Source organism: Coenobita brevimanus, chromosome 17 (assembly GCF_032717465.1).
Source record: "Coenobita brevimanus isolate Jiangsu-jjx chromosome 17, ASM3271746v2, whole genome shotgun sequence".
In the NCBI taxonomy this organism is placed as follows: Eukaryota; Metazoa; Arthropoda; class Malacostraca; order Decapoda; family Coenobitidae; genus Coenobita; species Coenobita brevimanus.
Genome location: NC_136970.1, coordinates 32,431,362 through 32,450,425, shown reverse-complemented (window position 1 = coordinate 32,450,425; position 19,064 = coordinate 32,431,362). Strand labels below are relative to the sequence as shown.

General features: G+C 41.0%; 1 protein-coding gene across 1 annotated transcript in view; it reads right to left on the bottom strand.

The window, feature by feature from the left end:
• Positions 1–19,064, bottom strand: part of LOC145391144 (putative neural-cadherin 2) — a 252,951-nt gene that overhangs the window by 156,098 nt on the left and 77,789 nt on the right. The window contains exons 10-12 of the mRNA XM_080265824.1: positions 16,508–16,759; positions 7,375–7,506; positions 5,234–5,335 (exon numbers count right to left, since the gene is read on the bottom strand). Coding sequence (XP_080121950.1) covers positions 5,234–5,335; positions 7,375–7,506; positions 16,508–16,759 — 486 coding nt within the window. The remainder of the gene's footprint in view (positions 1–5,233; positions 5,336–7,374; positions 7,507–16,507; positions 16,760–19,064) is intronic.

Below are 19,064 nucleotides of genomic sequence, written 5' to 3'. Positions count from 1 at the left end.
ATAGCCCGACGCCCTAGTCCCACGCAAAGGGTGGCCATGAACAAAACGCCTCAGAAGTCTCACTCTGTCACCCACCATTTGACTCAGAGAAGCCCTCCCCCCAACTCACCCCCCCCTCCCTCATATACCTCTCAACTCCATCCCTCCCACCTCATCCTCTGTCTACCTCTCCCTCTCCCTCCTCCACCTCACCTACATACACCCTCATAGTCAGTCTTTCATTCTCCATTCTCTCCACATGTCCAAACCACCTCAGTGTACTTCTCTAATCTTTTCAACCACATCCACATCTACCCCCACAACGTTCCTTCACTTCTTCATTCGTCAACCTGTCCTCCATGTCACTCCCCATGCTCCTCTCAAGTAACTCATTTCCACTGCTCTCACTCTTGACTTGTTTTCCCCTCTTGCACCAAGGTCCATACACTCGCTTCCATCCACGTCCCAGAGGTAGGGATCACAATACCATCATGCAGTGGCTTCTTAACTTCCATACTCACCTCCCTATTTCTTATCACTGGTTTCAGTGTACCAACAACCTTTCTTCCCTGCTGTACCCTTTCACGTACTTTACGTCCCCACAGTTCCATCCTTACTCATCCACACCGCTACCCAAGTACCTTGAATGCACTCACATTCTCCATATCCTCACCATCCAATCTCACTGCACACTCTGTGACTTCATTCCTCTCCAAACACATAGCTTTACTTTTGTTTACACTAACTTTCAGCTTCCCTCCTCCTACACACTGTCCCAAATTCATTCACCAAACCTTGCAACTCCCATTCATCTTCACTCCAATAATACTGTATCATCCCAGCAAACAGCAACTTACCGGAAGCTTCCAAATCTCACCCTCATTCATTAGGGTCCACCCCACATCCACTGCCCTACCTTGCACCTCCTTTACAACCCCATCCATATATATATTAAACATGCCATGGAGACATCACACACCCCTGTTTCAGGTCCACATTGAGATCAAAAGAATTCACTCAGCTCACCCATCCTCACTTTTACCGTAGCCCTCAGCTCCCTCATGCATACTCTTCACAGCACTCAACAATTTCCCCTCCACTCCATATATTCTCTCCAATACCTTCCACATACCTTGCCTATCTATTCTGTCATTAAGCTTTCTCCAAGTCCATGAAGGAGGCAGCATACACTTTCCTTCCCTTCTCTAGATACTTCTCACACTAAACATCTTAGAACAATATCTGAGTCTACACACCCTTTTCCACTTCCCTAAATCCCCCTTGTTCTTCCTCCAACTAGCTCCCTCTGTCCATATGCCTAACCCTATCAATGAAGTATTCTACCATATATTTTACCAGTCACACTAAGAGGAGGCAAATACCCCTATGGTTACCACCATACTTCTCTCTCCCCCTTTTCCTTTGTACAGAGGAACAATTATACCCTGATTTCAGTCCTCTGGAACCCTTCCCTCTTCCCAAGCCAATCTACACAAACTTACATGTAGTATAAGAAGAATATACTGGTTTTCACACAAAAATTTAGGCGATAAGCATTGTGTCATTCACGAGCACATGAAAATTGCCGAATTCTTTCACAATTGACTCACTATGACTTGTTTCAACTTACATTCTATTTTTCAACTTACATTATACTTTTCCACTAACATTATACCAGTTTCCATTTTTATTTAACTTATCACATATTTACAGGCCTTACTATTATAATGAGCGTCATATTATTGCATATTTACAGCCCTTACTCTTCATAATGAGCCTAGTATGTATCACAAGCACACACAGTAACAATAATGTACTAAAATATACTAAGCTGTGGTAGAGGATGGTGTCCCGCCCATATGCATACCAAAAAATCATATGCAAAATTTGAAAAATATGCAAATATAGCAGACCTTGCAATAGCAAAATGTGCATTATTGTATGTCGTTGGGACTGAGCATGAAAAAAAGTTGCGACGTGCATTGTATGCACCCGTGGGTACAGGGCAGGTTAAGCAGGCTTACTAGGGATGCCACATCACCTCTGAATAGCTGAAGGCTCTCGGTCAGCTGCCTGGTATCCTATGGCCTGGATTGTACAACCCCCTTACGATTCCGCCAGGCACACCAAATTAACTTAATGTCGAGGCTCAAAGGCGATTGAGCATAGGGTTTCTGTGCTACATCCAGATTGCTGACTTGGAGCCTGAGCCATATCTCCACTGCCTTACACAATCCATTGAACTCCTATGCCACTATATTTTGGACTGCCTGGTCACCCCCATGCTCTGCTCTCAGCCTGACAGGAGTTTCGCTCAATCAGGTGACGACATTACAGATGCAACCAGGGTTGTTGGCAGCACACCCTTCCCCATACTTTTACGAAGCGGTCAGGGATTACCCTCCTCCTCCTTAACTAGACATCCCTGACTCAGTCACAGGAAACTCTCCTGTTTTTTTTCCCTCTGATTTTGTAGTTTTATTTGTCATGCATACCTCTGACGGGCTCCTTGATTGCCCGTGCCCCACCTAGTGTGGGCAAATATAAACAAACAAAACTCTATGTTGGTCAGTTGACTGATGGATGGTATGATTCAAGAGACTGAGCATATGAACAGTAGATTTTTCGTGGCCGAAACCATACTGCACATCATCATTAAGTTGTTGGATTCGAGATGTTTAACAATTTGCTTATTATTGACATTTCAAATACCTTTCCAAGAGAAGATGTGTTAGCTATTGTTCTGCAGTCATAATGATGAAACGCACTTCCCTTCTTTGGAAATGGGTGGATGCTGGTTTCCTTCCAAGAACTTGGGAAGGAAAAATGCTTATACATAGTCTAGATAATGTAGCTACAACAGGACCAAGTTCTGGGGAACAGTTTTTCAAAACGATCGGATGAATTCGATCTGGACTCTTTTTTTTTTTTTTTTTTTTTTTTTTTTTTAGTACATGTCTAGAAGAGATTTTAAGTATGTAGTCTGTACCTTTAGCGGTGCAATTTGTGAGAGTCAAGTTTTAGTACTAGAACTTTCTGAATGACTTCCTCTACAGTAGAATTTCTGGGAGGGGCATATATAAATCTGTCTGTCTGTCTGTCTCCTGTCTCTCTCTCTCTCTCTCTCTCTCTCTCTCTATATATATATATATATATATATATATATATATATATATATATATATATATATATATATATGTACACACACACACACACACACACACACACACACACACACACACACATCATCATCATCATCATCAGTTATTACAAGTCCACTGATGAACAAAGACCTCCCCCACCCTTCTCCACGAATTCCTTGACTGAGCCAATCTCTGCCACGTTTTCCCTGCATATTTCTTTATCTCATGTCTCCACCTCCTGTCTGTGCCTTTTTCTGCAAAGCATACACTCTCTTGGTGTCCAGTCAGTCAGCCTCTTGCTCCATCAGTTTATCCCTTATTCTTGCTACATGTCCCTCCCACCTCCATTTTTGTTTCTTTTGTAACTTCTATAATGTCTTTGACTTTGAGTCTGGTCTCTCACCCAAATAGATCTTTTCCTGTCTCTTAAAGATACTCGCAACACTGACCTTTCCAGATGCTCTCTGAGAAAGGATTAGTTTATTTCAGACATTGATTTTCCGATAGTTCCCAGGTCTCACTGTACGTCATAGCTGGAATTATACCTTTGTTATGTACATCTCGTTTCATACATATTTGGAAGCTACTTTTCATAATGTCTCTCTGTTTACTGAAAGCTTTTCATGCAATTGTAATGCGTCTTTTTATTTCGCTATCATGATCTTTCGCTATTTTCAGTGTTTGCCCCAAGTAATTGACATCAAGAATTTCTTCGCTTATTCTGATGACACTCTTTGGTGTATGTGTATTAAACATTACTTTAGTTTTACTCTGGTTCATCTTTAGCCCTACTTTGAGACTTTCTCTGTTCAGGTCATTTAACATTTATTGCAATATCTCTGCTGTTCCTGAGATTAGGACAATGTCATCTGCAGATCTTAAATGGTTTATCTTTTCTCCATCTATGTTTACTCCATTCTTTTCATAGTCCAGCTTTCTGAAAATACTTTCTAGGCGTGCTGTAAATAATTTTGGTGAAATTGTATTCCCCTACTAAGATGTTTCGAGTCACGTTTGTGTAAAATAAAATAACTAATGCATTACACCATGTTTTCGGAATTTTCTATTTTATACACCGAGTAAATAAGTGGGCAGAAAGGAGCCCTTTTCTGTTACTTCTTCTCCTTCATCCTACAGTAAATCTGCTACTATTCCATCTTCTTCTGGGGCCTTCCTTCTTTTCATATTTTTGAGAGAAATATTGACTTCGTCTGGTGCTACCTCAAGTATTTTACTTGTGTCAACCGAAAAGTATGCTATTAGTACTATTGTCATTGATGCATACAGTTCTCTGTAAAATTCTTCAGTACTCTTCACCATCTTATCTCTGCACTTACTGACTTCACCGTTTCTCTCTGTTAGTGATATAATTTGTTTCTTTCCCAGTGCCAATAATTTCGGACCTGTTTCAGACTTTTTCCTTTTTTGAAGGTTTCTTTGATCTGATACATGTTTCTCTTTCTTTTTTCTTCTCTCTGTCTCTTATTGATCAGCCTATTTAATTCCGCTCTCGCTATTTCATCATTCGCTGCCTTTACTTTCATTTCCTTTCTTCTTTTCATGATCTCGAGTGTCTTTTCTGAATATATCTTGGCTTTCGTTGTGTTAGCTTTTCCATCTGCCTCCGCTGATTCTCTTAGCATTTTTGTTAGTCTATCATTCAACTCGTCAATGTCACACTTAGCATAACTTGGAGCCTAAAATCTGTTCGTTATTTCTAACTGAAGAGGCTGCTTTTAAATACATACTTTTTATTAGGCGTATTTTTTACTTGTAATTTTCTTTCTCTTCTGAAATTGAATCTGGCTGTTGTACAACCCACCATTCTGTCGTCGGTTCTTATGTTTACTTTGTTGGATAACCGTAACATTTATGACTGTGTGATTCTTTATCTTCTGTAATGAAAGTAGATTTCATTCTTTGTTTCTCCATTTGGACTTCTCCAGAGTCCAGTTTCTCCCTGTTGTTTGCAGTGAAACAATGTGAGTCATTATTCCTCATATTATATATTTCCTAGCAAAATTTACCACCATTTCTCCCCTTTCATTCCTTCCTTTCTTCCACTCCAAATTTTTCCCCATGCATGCTTCTCAATTTTTCGATTTCCCAACCTTTGCATTGAAGTCTCCCATGCGTATAATATATGTGGTCTGTTCTTCTTCCGTAGTCTGGGAGATATCGTCATAGAATGTTTCTATTTCTTCATTTGAGCTCTGAGAAGCCGGAGCATATACCTGTATTACTTTCAGGGTGTATTTTTTCCATAGTCCAACTACAATTCATGCTACTCTTTCATATAACTGCTGAATTTAACAATATTGTCCGCAAGTTCACTTAAAGATCGGACTCCCCAAAATGGTTTGACAGCAATATGCCAGAGCAACGACCCAAAAACACTTAAAATATAACTTTTACTTATAATCAAAATCACCTGAATCACTCAGTCAATATTAAATTGCTAGAAACCATGCAAAAACAGTCATCAATCTAACCAAATCAAACTTTCTTCACAACCAAGCTTCCAAACTATTAAATAATCCTAACGACAATAGAATATCCTGGTCAACTCTCAACTATTTCAGTAATAACTTTAACAAGTCATCACCCATTCCCCCAGTAAAATCTGATGGTAACACTATAAATGACCCGAGTGGTAAAGCGAATATCCTAGCCAGTACATTCGCCAAAAATTCTACCTTAGAGGAAGTCAGCAAGAACGTCCCTGTACTAGACCTTGACTCTCCATAAATAGCTTCACTTAAGATACAGCCTAGATACGTAAAATCCATTGTAGATAGTTTACCAACAAACAAAACTCCAGGTCCAGATTGAATTCCTCCAATTGTTTTGAAAAAGTGTTCCCCAGAACTTGATGCGGTTCTAGCTCAATTATTCAGACTATGCATACGTAGTACCTCTTCCTTCCCCAATTCTTGGAAACAAGCCAATATCCACCTAAGGAAGCTCTTCCGACCCCCCCTGATTACAGACCAATACATAACATCTTCTCTTGGTAAGGTATTTGATATTGTATGTAATGAGCAAATTGATAAGGATCTTGAATCCAACAACATAATGATAGACAGTATGGGTTTTGCAGCGAAAGATCCACTGATGATATACTCAATCTCCTGACTCATACCATCCGTCAGTCAGTAGACCGTCATGGAGAAACCCATGCAGTAGCCCTTGATATCTCGAAAGCTTTTGACAAAGTGTGGCACCGTTCTCTGTCATCCAAACTTCCTTGCTGTGGCCTATCATCTTTTGTTCCTTTGACTTCCTCATATCTTAAAGACAAAAAAATAAAAGTAAAAGTACAGTACGTGTATATTCCAGTTTTAACTCACTTAATGCCAGTGTGCCACATGGATCAATTCTGGCTACAATTCTATTCCTATCTATCTATCTATCTATCTATTGCCAGACGCCTTAATCCCATAAGGGGTGGCCACAAACAAATCGCCTCCACGTCGCCCTGTCCCTCGCCATTCCACTGCCCTGCTCCCAACTCACACCCCCTCTCTCATATACCTCTCCACTCCATCTCTCTATCTCATATCCTTAGCCACCCTCTCCCTCTTTCCCCTCTCCCGCTCCACTGCACTCACATACACTCTCCTCGTCAGTCTACTCACTCTCCATCCTTTCCCACATGGCCAAAACCACCTCAGTGTGTTTCTCCTAACACTTCCCTATCACACTCACATTCACACCACAATGCTCCTTTACATCCTCATTTGTCAAGTATTGTCAGCCTTGCAACACGATCAGAAGTACCCGGCCGCCCACCCAAATACCTCTGCTCCTGACGTCATCTCCACCTCTTACTCACACGGCCCCTTCAGACCAAGGCCTGGTTCGAGTGGGAGTAGAGGGGGAGAGGAGGAAAGGCAGAGAGAAGGAGAGGGAATGAAGAAGAAGACGGATGCGGGGCAGACAAACATGGAGCGTGGGAACGATAGGACAATGCGATTGCCAACGTCAGAAGTTCCTGAAAGCAAAGCGTATAAAACACTCCAATGTAAGCATGGTGCTGAGGTTTTGGCACGTGTCCAGCAGGAGTGGAAAAGAGCACAGGGAACTGGGAGACAGCGAGGAGCTGGAGAGAATTGCAGAGGAAAGGGAAGATGAAACATACAAGAATAAATGAAGTGAATAAGGGAGTGATGGGAGAAGGAGGAGTGACTATGTAGAGGGGTGACTGTAGAGTAAGGGGGCAAAAAACACCCAGGACGCACATTAATAATACCTCTTGAGGGCCAGGGGTGCAGAGAGCTAATGTACTCGGAGTGCCCTGGGGGTCCCGGGGGTGGTTGTCATCTGTGAAATCTCCACCCATAATGATGTGCCCAGTGCAGTATGGGAGAACAGAGGGTATATACTGGGATAGAGTACTGGTGTATTAGTGACTCAATATCCGTATGGAGGTGTATATATAAGCACGCAACTCATGTAAGGAAAGATGGGGCTAGAGAAGGTTTGTCAGTCAGACAGAATTGCCTTGTGTCCAGCTGGGACAGACGGGCAGAACAGCCACGACCATGGGCTTCGCGGTACTGGGTGAGTAGAGAAGTAATTGAAGAATAGTCTTGGGGGAGAGTAACGCCAAGGTGAATAAGTGCAAGCAGTTAAAGTAAGAAGTAAAGTACCGGCAGAGTTCTCTCTACTCGGAAAAACCAGCAATATTATTTGACGCATTAATGTTCCAGGTCATGGCGAGATATTAATTAAGTAATAGAATTAACTCAGAGTAAGAGCTTATAACATTTAAGTGAACCTTTGTCACTCACGGATGGTTGTCTAGTCTTTTTGGATAAGTAGACTGAAAGTCATATATGGCTATCAAGTTAAGTACTTAGTTGCTGTTAGGAGTCATAAAGAAGCGATTGAGACTTCCCTTGTGTCCGAGATAGAAACTCGGGATATTAAGTTAATGTAATAGCTGTGTAACTTGTTCTGAAGTAATGTAAATATTCTGTAAACACTGTTAAAAATTAAAGTAAAAATTGTTTCTGTGTTTTGTGAACCTTGAGTGTGGACCACTGTTACATTTTTGGAAGTCCGGGGAGGGAGTCTGAAGGGCAGAAACGGGTTATTTAATATCTTTGTTGTCCTAACCTGCGAAAAGGATTGTAGGCCCCCTCTGGGCTTGTCTCCACACTCTCCGCTGCTACTGTCACATGCTACCAACTACTCATTAGTGGCAGCCGATTCACCGTACTTGGCGAGACTATGAGTACGAAGCATACCAATGGTTATGTAGAGAGTGTAGGATACGCACAGTACGTCTCTCCATGTGATTCCACAGCACAGGGCTCCTCTCAAATAACTCATTTCCACTGCTCTCACTTTTGATCTTGTGTCCCTCCAACAACGTCCAAGCTTCACTTCCATACGTTAGAGTTGAATGTTATCACGCAATACTGTGGTGTAGTAACTTTTTCACATCCATGCACACTTCCCTGTTTGTATTATCACTGCTTTCAAGGAACCAGCAACCTCTCTTCCTTGTTTCAATACCCTTTCAAGCACTTCCACCCACCCAAACTTCTACCACTTACTCATAACACTACACAAGTACTTAAACGCACTCGCATTTTCCATTTCCTCCTTATCCAACCTCACTGTACATTCACTGACTTCATTTCCCTCGACGACCATAACTGTACTCTTCCCTACATTCTCCTTTAGATTTCGTTTTTTACACAATCTCCTTAACTCATTCACCAAGTCTTGTAGCTTCCCCTTCTGCTTGCTTCACTTAACAACACAGTATCATCCTGCAAACAACAGTACAGGGAGTTTCCAAAACACACTACCCTCTCTCACTAGGGCCCACTCCAACATCCTCTGCCTTACCTTATATACTTAATAACCCCATCCCAGTGTAACACAGAACTGAACAACCATGGGAGACCTGGCACATCCCTGTTTCAACCCAACCCTCAAATAAAAAAAATCACTCAGTTCACATATCCACACGCACTGGGCAGCCTTGTAGCACCCTCATACATACTCTTCACAGCATTCAACAATTTCCCGTCTACTCCTTATCTTCTTAATACTTTCCACAATCCTTGTCTATCCACCCTGTAATATGTTTTCTCCAGATCCATGAAGGGCGCATACAACTTCTTTCCCTTCTCTATAAACTTTTCCACTATAGATCTAAGAATGAATATCTGATCTACACAACCTCTTCCCTTCCTAAAGCCTCTCCGTTCTTCTCCAACTAATTCCTCTGTTATTCCCTAACTTTGTCAATAAGTATCCTACCATATACTTTTCCTATTACACTAAGAGGACAAATGTCCTTATGATTACCACACACTTCTTTTTCCCATTTCCCTTTGTACAAAGGAATAATTATTCCCGACTTCCAATCCTCCGGGACTCTATCTTCCTCCCAGGCCAACCTGTACATCTTCCACATCCATTCTACTACTGTCTCTCCCCCATCCTTCAGCATTTCACAACACACTCCATCAATTCCTGAAGCTTTCCCCATTTTGACTTTATTGCTTCCACAACTTCCATCCTACTGATTTCTTCCCGCGTTCTCACCTCCCTCCTTCTTCCAGCCATTCCCCAGCCACTTGTACTCGCATTACTTTCATTTATCACATTACCCTATTCCTAATTCATATAAATAATATCTTATCTGTCACCCGTAATACCAATCCCTCATATGCAGACTTCACAGTTCATTCACACTTAAACACCCGTTCACAAAATTTAATATCTCTAACCCACAACTCAGTACAACAATCTCCATAAATCAAGACTTACTTAAGATCACGGAATGGGGACAATATAACACTGTAATAATGCTAAGAAAACCAATTATATTCACTTTACTAATGGACGGATATTGCCTGATTCCTATAGTACCTTCAGTGTTACTAATATTCTTATCTCTAAAAGCACTGAAATTCTCGGTATTTCACTTAACAATGCCCTCAAGTGGACGTCTTATGTTAAATCACTTGAAAAAACCTCTTCAAAGAAACTTGGTTTATTGTCCGTAACTTCTTCACTGACGAGCGGTTCGCTATTATTTAACAGAGTCATGTGTGCTCTCAGCTGGAATCTTGATAACCCTTGTGGAATGGATGTGGAGAGGTTGCACTAAAACAACTGGACAAATTTCAGAACAAACTATTAGAATTATTAATAACCCTGCTATTACAAATGAACTACCTCCTCACCAAGTAAGAAAGACTGTTGCCTCCCTTGCATTATTTTAGATATTTTTATGACAAATGCTCAAAAGACATTGCACCCATTGTACCACCTCGTCACGCCTTCCCTCGCTGTACACGGGCATCTGGTAGCGCTCATGAGTGGACTGTCACGCTGCCATATTGCTGCACTTCAGCGTAGCAAAATTCTTTTATTCCTCGAATTGCATCTTTTTGGAACTCGATTTCCCAAAGTTGTTTCCCCCCAAACTTCAACCTATGACTGTTGAAGTCCAACTGTTACAGATTTTTTATAAATGGAGGAATCCTGTAACCAGATGTATGGACTATTTTTTTAATTCATTTTTTTTTCTTTCATGTCTATCTATCTATCTAATGCCAGACGCCTCAATCCCGTTCGAGGTGGCCACAAACAAATCGCTTCCACGTCGCCCTGTCCCCCGCCATTTCACTGCCCCGCTCCCAACTCACCCCCCCCCCTCTCATATACCTCTCCACCCCATTCCTCCATCTCATCCTCGGCCTCCCCCTCCCTCTTCCCCCCTCCACCTCACTCACATACACTCTCCTCGTCAGTCTTTCACCCTCCATCCTCTCCACATGGCCAAACCACCTCAGTGTATTCCTCCTAACGCTCTCTATCACATCCACATCCACACCACAACGCTCCTTTATATCCTCATTCGTCAGCCTGTCTCTCCATGTGACTCCACAGGTTCCTCTTAAATAACTCATTTCCACTGCTCTCACTCTTGACTTGTGTCCTTCCAGCAACGTCCAAGCTTCACTTCCATACGTTAGAGTTGGTATCACAGTACTGTCATGTAGTAACTTTTTCACTTCCATGCTCACTTCCCTGCTTCTTATCACTGCTTTCAAGGAACCAGCAACCTTTCTTCCCTGCTGTACTCTTTCAAGCACTTCACCCTCCAAACCTCCATCCTTACTCATCACACTAACCAAGTACTTAAACGTACTCACATTTTCCAATTCCTCACCATCCAAACTCGCTGTACATTCACTGACTTCCCCACCTCTCTCAAAGACCATCACTTTACTCTTCCCTACATTTACCTTTATATTCCGTTTCTTACACACTCTCCCAAACTCATCCACCAAGCCTTACAGCTCCCCTTCGTCTTCACTCAACAACACAGTATCATCTGCAAACAACAGTACAGGGAGTTTCCAAACACTACCCTCTCTCACCAGGGCCACACCAACATCCACTACCCTACCTTGTACCTCTTATTACCCCATCCATGTACAGATTGAATAACCATGGAGACATGACACATCCCTGTTACAACCTAACTTTCAAAGAGAAAAATTCACTCAGTTCACCATCCACATGCACTGCAGCCTTAGCACCCTCATACATACTCTTCACAGCATTCAACAACTTCCCATCTACTCCATATATTCTTAATACTTTCCACAATCCTTGTCTATCCACCCTGTCATATGCTGCATACAACTTCTTTCCCTTCTCTAGAAACTTTTCCACTAAAGATCTAAGAATGAATATCTGATCTACACAACCTCTTCCTTTCCTGAAGCCTCCCTGTTCTTCTCCAACTAACTCTTCTGTTTTTTCTCTAACTCTGTCAATAAGTATCCTACCATACACTTTTCCTATTATACTAAGAAGACAGATGCCCCTATGATTACCATACACTTCTTTCTCCCTTTTCCTTTGTACAAGGGAATAATTATACCTGACTTCCAATCCTCCGGGACTCTACCTTCCTCCCAGGCCAATCTGCACATTTTTCCTTCCTCAGTAGTGTTATTAAAAAAAAAAAAAAAAAAAAGATTTCTGTTAATTAGAAATCCTACTCCACTAACGCCTTCACATCACCGTCCTCTGTAGTTACGTATGTCGGTGCTGTCTTGGAGCTGAATTTCTTTTGCTGTTTTCTGTTGATCTCACCCAAGCCTACAATATCCCAGACACAGTATGTTATCAAGTTTACAGTCTTCTACGAGGCTTCTTACATTGTAGGTAAGGATCACGGATTTCATTTTGTTAATATCCCGGTCTCTAATTTGCCGAGACAGTGCCTATCTATGTAATCACAGGAAGCAGTGCGGTTGGTCGTTTAGTGGACGATGATCCAACAGAAAATCCCTGCAAATCATTTATATATATATATATATATATATATATATATATATATATATATATATATATATATATATATATATATATATATCATCCAATCCTACGTTGCCCCATGAGAAGCGTAGGAGCCTGGGCTAGGCAAGTTTGTCCCGACATTTAAGATGAGTGACCAGCCTCATTCATCCCCGAGTGGCAATACGTGAGCAATAAACCCCAACTACTCCTTGGATATAAACCTACACCGACTCAGTCCGACTGGAGCGCCGTAATTACCCACTTAACCACCAGGCGCCAAAATTTGGGTATACGGTTACCACCCAGCGTAGTAAATGGTTTCCTGGTGTACAGGAAACCATTTGGTTTCACTCAGTGTACAGTCACCCACAGGCATAAGGAAGAGGAAAGAATGATGGAAATAATGAAGAGTGAGCGTAAAGTCACCCGGAGACAGAACGACAAAGAAAGAATAAAGGAATGAAAAACAAAAGAGGATGAAAGGAAAGAAGAATACAGGAGAGGAAAGGGCAGACACCTGTGAGCAGCACTACATAGAGTGAGTGGATGGTGAGCACTTCCACCTACCAATATATATATATATATATATATATATATATATATATATATATATATATATATATATATATATATATATATATATATATATATATTTGCAACTGAGGATCCAGTATGGAACCTGATGGCATACACAAAACAGAAGACCAGGACAAGGAGACGATGGACTGGGGCCATGTTCACTATTTATTTCACAGTGACGTTTCGAGGTAATCCATCATCAGACATAACTAAAATCATACACAAATTGAATTAAAAAATGAAGTTACAACAAATAATACCTCATTCACACAATAGTAAAACCAATAAAATATAAACAGTAAATTAAAAACGAAGACACACACACACACACACACACACACACACACACACACACACAAATCATTTCCAAAATTACTAAAGATCTAACCTACACACGTGTACACAGAGACAACTACACAGAGCCACTGATCAGTAAATAAAAGTCTATGGAAAAGTAAACTTGGTTGAGCTGTATGATACGGCTGAATCGAATCGCAGTGAGTCAGTGGGGGTATTCAGTGAAGGCTTTAAGTCATGTCTAAACAATGATTCCGCTATTCTAAGACTAGTTTTATCATATTTTGTCATTAAAATCTCAAAATTATCCAGATCAAAAGTATGACCCGAAACAAATGAATGTTCCCTAATTTCCGAGAAGGGAGGGTTTGATAGTGGTAAAGTGGTTCTATATGACAGGCCTTTGTGTTCGAACATCCTAATTTTCAGGTTTCGAATAGAACTCCCAATATATCCTGCATTACAGTAGGAACAATTAAACTTGTACACAATGTAGGAGCATAAAGTTTCGAGGATTCTATCCTTATACCTAAAAAAGGATCCAATAGTATATGAATTTGTAAAGATGAACCTAAATGAAACCTGTGGATAAACTGCATTAAGCAGTTTATTTAATTCATTTCTGATGAGAAAACTGCTGTGCCCATAATAAGGGAGACTAATATGAAGTACTTGTTTGGGAACTAAAGACACAGGATTTGTGCAACTGAATAATTTATCCAGGAACTTATGCAAGGTACTTTCAAAAAGATGCAAAGGGTATTCATTATTCAAGAAATATGTTCTAAGCCTAGTAATTTCTAAATGGAACAAATTCCAATCCGAGGAGAGATTATAACACCTGAATAACAAAGTCTTAATGGAGTTGAATTTAAAGACCCTGGGTACAAAAGAAAAAAAAATTAAGACCAAGTCCTGTAAAGGCACTTTTCCTATAAACAGAGGTACTGAAACTAGAGTCAGGTCTATAGACTAAAACATCAAGGAAAGGAAGCCTTCTATTTTCTCTGTTTCTACGGTGAATTCAATATTAGGGTGCTTTTCTCATCAGAAAGGAATTAAATAAACTGCTTAATGCAGTTGATCCACGTTTCATTTAGGTTCATCTTTACAAATTCATATACTATTGGATCCTTTTCTAGGTATAAGGATAAAATCCCAAAAAGCTATATATATATATATATATATATATATATATTGGACAGTGAGATAGATATGTATCGATATAGATGTAAATGGCTCCAGCTGGTAATCGAACCTGAGATTCCTAAACAGAAGCCAGACGCTATGTCATCAGACCATGGCGTGATAAAGGCTAAGTCACCAAAATTCCGTGAAGAATGAGGTAAATCCAGTATGGGATTATATTTTTAACCCGAACCCAGATGATGACACGAAGTTCACAGTCATCTGGATTTTTGTTTAACCCCACCCAACTGAACAGGAGGCATAACATTTTTAATCTATCTCAGATAGCACAAACGCCTTCTTGTATATTGGAGAAACTCGTATTACACCTGCATACATATGTGGAAAATTTTAAACGTTCTAGCTGGGAATCGAACCCAGGACTTCTAGGCAGGAGCTCGGCGCCGTGTCGCTAGACCAAGACGTGATGAAAACGAACACCGTCAGCGGAGCTTTGGGTCGGTATGCGGCTGGGGTTGTCCCTTTTTACCCTGTCTAGGTTTAGCGCTGAGTGAGAGGAGCCTGTGGTCCGTTTTTACCTTTTATTTATTCCAGCTGTATAACAGAGAGACTTCCCGAGACAAGCACCTTGAAGAGTCTCCTTTGGGTGACCAAGCCAGACACAGGCAACGATTTTGAAACCTTTATGAACGAAACTAAAGATCTATTTTTCTATCTATCTACACATGTATCGATAGAATGGTAGTTGTTGTACACACACACACACACATACACACACACACACACACGTGTATATATATATATATATATATATATATATATATATATATATATATACACACACACAGTAGAACCCCGGAATTCGTACACAATTCGTTCCTGGAGGCTGTACGAGTTGCGAATTGTTCGAAAACCGAATCATTTTTTTCCATAAGAAACAGAGTAATTTGCATTAATCCGTTCTTTAGTATGGACGAAACGGTAAATATCGCCATACTATAATGAATGGCAAGATCGGAGACAGGGGTTCCACTTTCAAACTTTTGCAATGAGTTCTTTTTTCAGCTCAATTGTTGTTCTCACTGCTTTACTTTCAGCTCCAGCTGACTCACTAATCTTCTTAGGGTCCATGATTATGTACAATTTTCTATCGAAAATACGTAATTCATCACAAAGTTTAATCGAGCCTGTATGATTGATGCATAGCTGGCGGAAGACAAAGCCAGACTGGCGACCATGAGGCACCTACGACGCCGCATCTATTGCGAATAACGGATCACCGTACGAAAACTGGAGCGGTTTTGGGGCGAAAAAGCTGTACGAAAACCGAGTTGTACGAGTAGAGAGGCGTACGAAATATATATATATATATGTATATATATATATATATATATATATATATATATATATATATATATATATATATATATATATATATATTATTTTAATGCATATATTTGATGCCTATCAGCCTGTCCCTTCGTTCATGTCTGTCTATCTATTTGTCAGTCTGTCCATCACTTTATGCTCACCCGTCTCAGTGTCATCCGTATGTACCATCGCATCAGCATCATGTGCAGTAAAGATCTCAAAGCGAGTGGGCGTGGCGAGTCAATATCCATCGATACGTCTGTCTGTTTCTATATACCTACGGGTATCCGTCCATCCATTTATTACTCTCTCTCTCTCTCTCTCTCTCTCTCTCTGCATCATGGTTGAAGGTAACAAGTGATGTAGGCGTTAGTGAATATTCTGACATAGTATTCTATGACTGGGAGGGTCATTTTTATCTAACTACTGTGTATATCCATCCATCCATCCATCCATCCATTTACCCATCCATCTATCTACAGTATCAGTCCATGCATGATTTCATCTCTCTCTCATCCTTTCTATTCAACTACCTATCTACCTGTCTTCCTACCTATCTACCCATCTCAGTCTAACTACCCATTTACCTATCGAACCATACGTCCATCTGCCTGTCTATCCAGCTACCTTTCTATCTCTCTCACCTTATCAGCATCATGGGCGGTGAACGTAACAAGCAGTGCGGGCGTAACAGCATCCTCGGCCAAAGTAATCTGTGCGTGGGCGGGGTCCGTCACACTTGCAAGGGGTTGGGCGGTGTGGTGGGCGTGAAGGAGCTGGGCAGTGTGGGCGTTTTGGGCATAGGTGAAGATGGGAGTGTTGTCATTCACATCAGACACTTGCAAAGTCACCCATGTGGAGTCTATACGGCTAGGGTCCCTCCAGCCTTCCTCTCCCTTGATACAGTAAGAGGAACTTACATTATCTTTTGCGCTATTATGTTGCCTTACAGTAGTACAGTAGAGTAGAATAAGATATGTTAGGACAAGGTATGGTATGGAATGATAAGACTGGGTGGGGTTCGGTGAGCTTTCAATAAAGTTGGATAGGGTGGGGACGAAAGGGGAGGGGAGGGGAGGGGAGGTAGGTCGAGTAGGGTAGAGTTAGGCAGGGCAGGGCAGGGCAGGACAGGGCAGGGAGGGATGGGTGTGCTATAGTATGATATATGGTAGGTTACCACAAAATATATGCCAAACACTTCAGCTAAGCCCTTGACCATTGGGAGATATACATAATACATGTATTTTTAATTATTAACCTATAAGCCACTTTCAAGGTGCAGTAGCATAGCCAAGCCACCACAAATGGGGAGGGGAAGACAAGGTGGGGCCAAGGCCTTATCCGACGGGGCCCACAGCTGCGCCATGTGCACACATCAAATAATCTGAAATTTCAAATGGGACCCTGTGGGGGGCCTGACTTGGAGGTGGGAGGTGCTGGGCCTCTTCAGGCTCCCAAATGGCTGTCCCGGGGGCATAGGAAGCTTCGGAGCACCTCTTCCTTTGTGATTTATTATGCCTATTACATTAATATCATCTTGTATATTTTTATATAGTTTTAATATCGCCACCGTCTGCATCAAAAGTATGCAAAAGATTGAAAGATTACTAAGGTATAACATTCAAGAAGCTATATCTAAGTAAGAGGTGTTAGCATCTCCAAAGCCACTTGTAATGCAACACTACTGGAAAAGAAAATACACCAAAATGGGAAGACATTGTTGTCCAAGTTTTTATCAGAGCTGCATAAATCCACAGGGACACGGCATCATCGGATTACAGCCTTGGGGGATTGCTTCTTTAACTCCGGAAATCCTAGTATGTATTTTCCATTTTATTCTTTTATAACCTGTCGATGAAATTCAGCTTTGGACGAATCTGTAATGTGGAGGAATTTATTAACTACTTGTATGCGATGACGTGCTGTTAATTCATTTTTATCCCTGCCATGCAGGGTGTGTTTTCTTCCATCCTGGAAAAACATTTCGTGCTGAAGAGGTTTGGTATAACATGTAGGTACTAATCATTCCCAGAGTTCTCCCATACCTGAATGAAATCCACAACCGATCGCAAATTATCCACTAAGCTGAATAACATCGTCTAAAGATGACAAGAAAAAAAAAACACGAAAAAAATACGTCACCGGATTAAAGAGGTCAGCCGTACTTAACTACAGTAGGTGGCACTGTATATACAGATGTCCTCTTGGTTCATGTGTGTAGTAGAGCTACCCTGTGAGCGTGGCTGTCTTAAGGGGAAGCTTAATTTATAGCTCTTGCAAGCATGATTAAATGAAAGGTGTCTCGTCTCATCAGTTCTTCTTCTTCTTCTTCTTCTTCTTCTTCTCTCTCTCTCTCTCTCTCTCTCTCTCTCTCTCTGTTCTTGTGCACCAAGTACAGCTTTACTCATTTCTCAGTGTTAGTAGTACTGATTATATTTTGACTGTGGAACTCGTAAACAGAATGGTAGAGACATAATAAATATATCCAAGTCGTCCAGGAATATTACAGGCTAAAACAACATATTTCTATGTTCATTACCCTTCATTAGTTTGGTGTGACAGTGGCAAGAATAATTACTTGTATAGTGAGTAGACCAATGATTATATAGGGTAACCAAAGAAATACGTAAGTCGTTAAGGAAATATAAGTTAAAACGATTTCTTTCCACATTTCCGCTTACTGGTTGTGGTGTGGTTATGGAAAGAGCAGGTTGGTAAATTTATAAGCAGACAGACAAAAGAGAAAGACAGAAGAATATATACAGTAAGTCGCCCACGAAGAACGATAAGTTATAAAAATTTTTCTTCATATTCATTGTCGTCTGTTGGTCGTCCTGCGCTTGTGTGAAAAAGAGTTGGGTAGACAGATGAAAATAAAAGTTGACAGAGAAAGGGTAGGGAGATAGAAAAAAAAAAAAAAATGAATATACTCTTTTCGTCCTGGGAATTATATAAGCTTCAGTCCTGTCTTCCCGCACTGATTAACGTTTATTGGTGGTGGTGAGGTTGTGGAACTCATAACCATTGTCGTCTCCACAAAGCCGGCCATTACATCGACCTACAGTGCTTATCTGGCGTCATTACACTCATTAGCGCTTGCCACAGTGCTGATAATGAGTAAAATGCCAACAATCACCGCTACAATGGTGGGCACAGAGAGAGAGAGAGAGAGAGAGAGAGAGAGAGAGAGAGAGAGAGAGA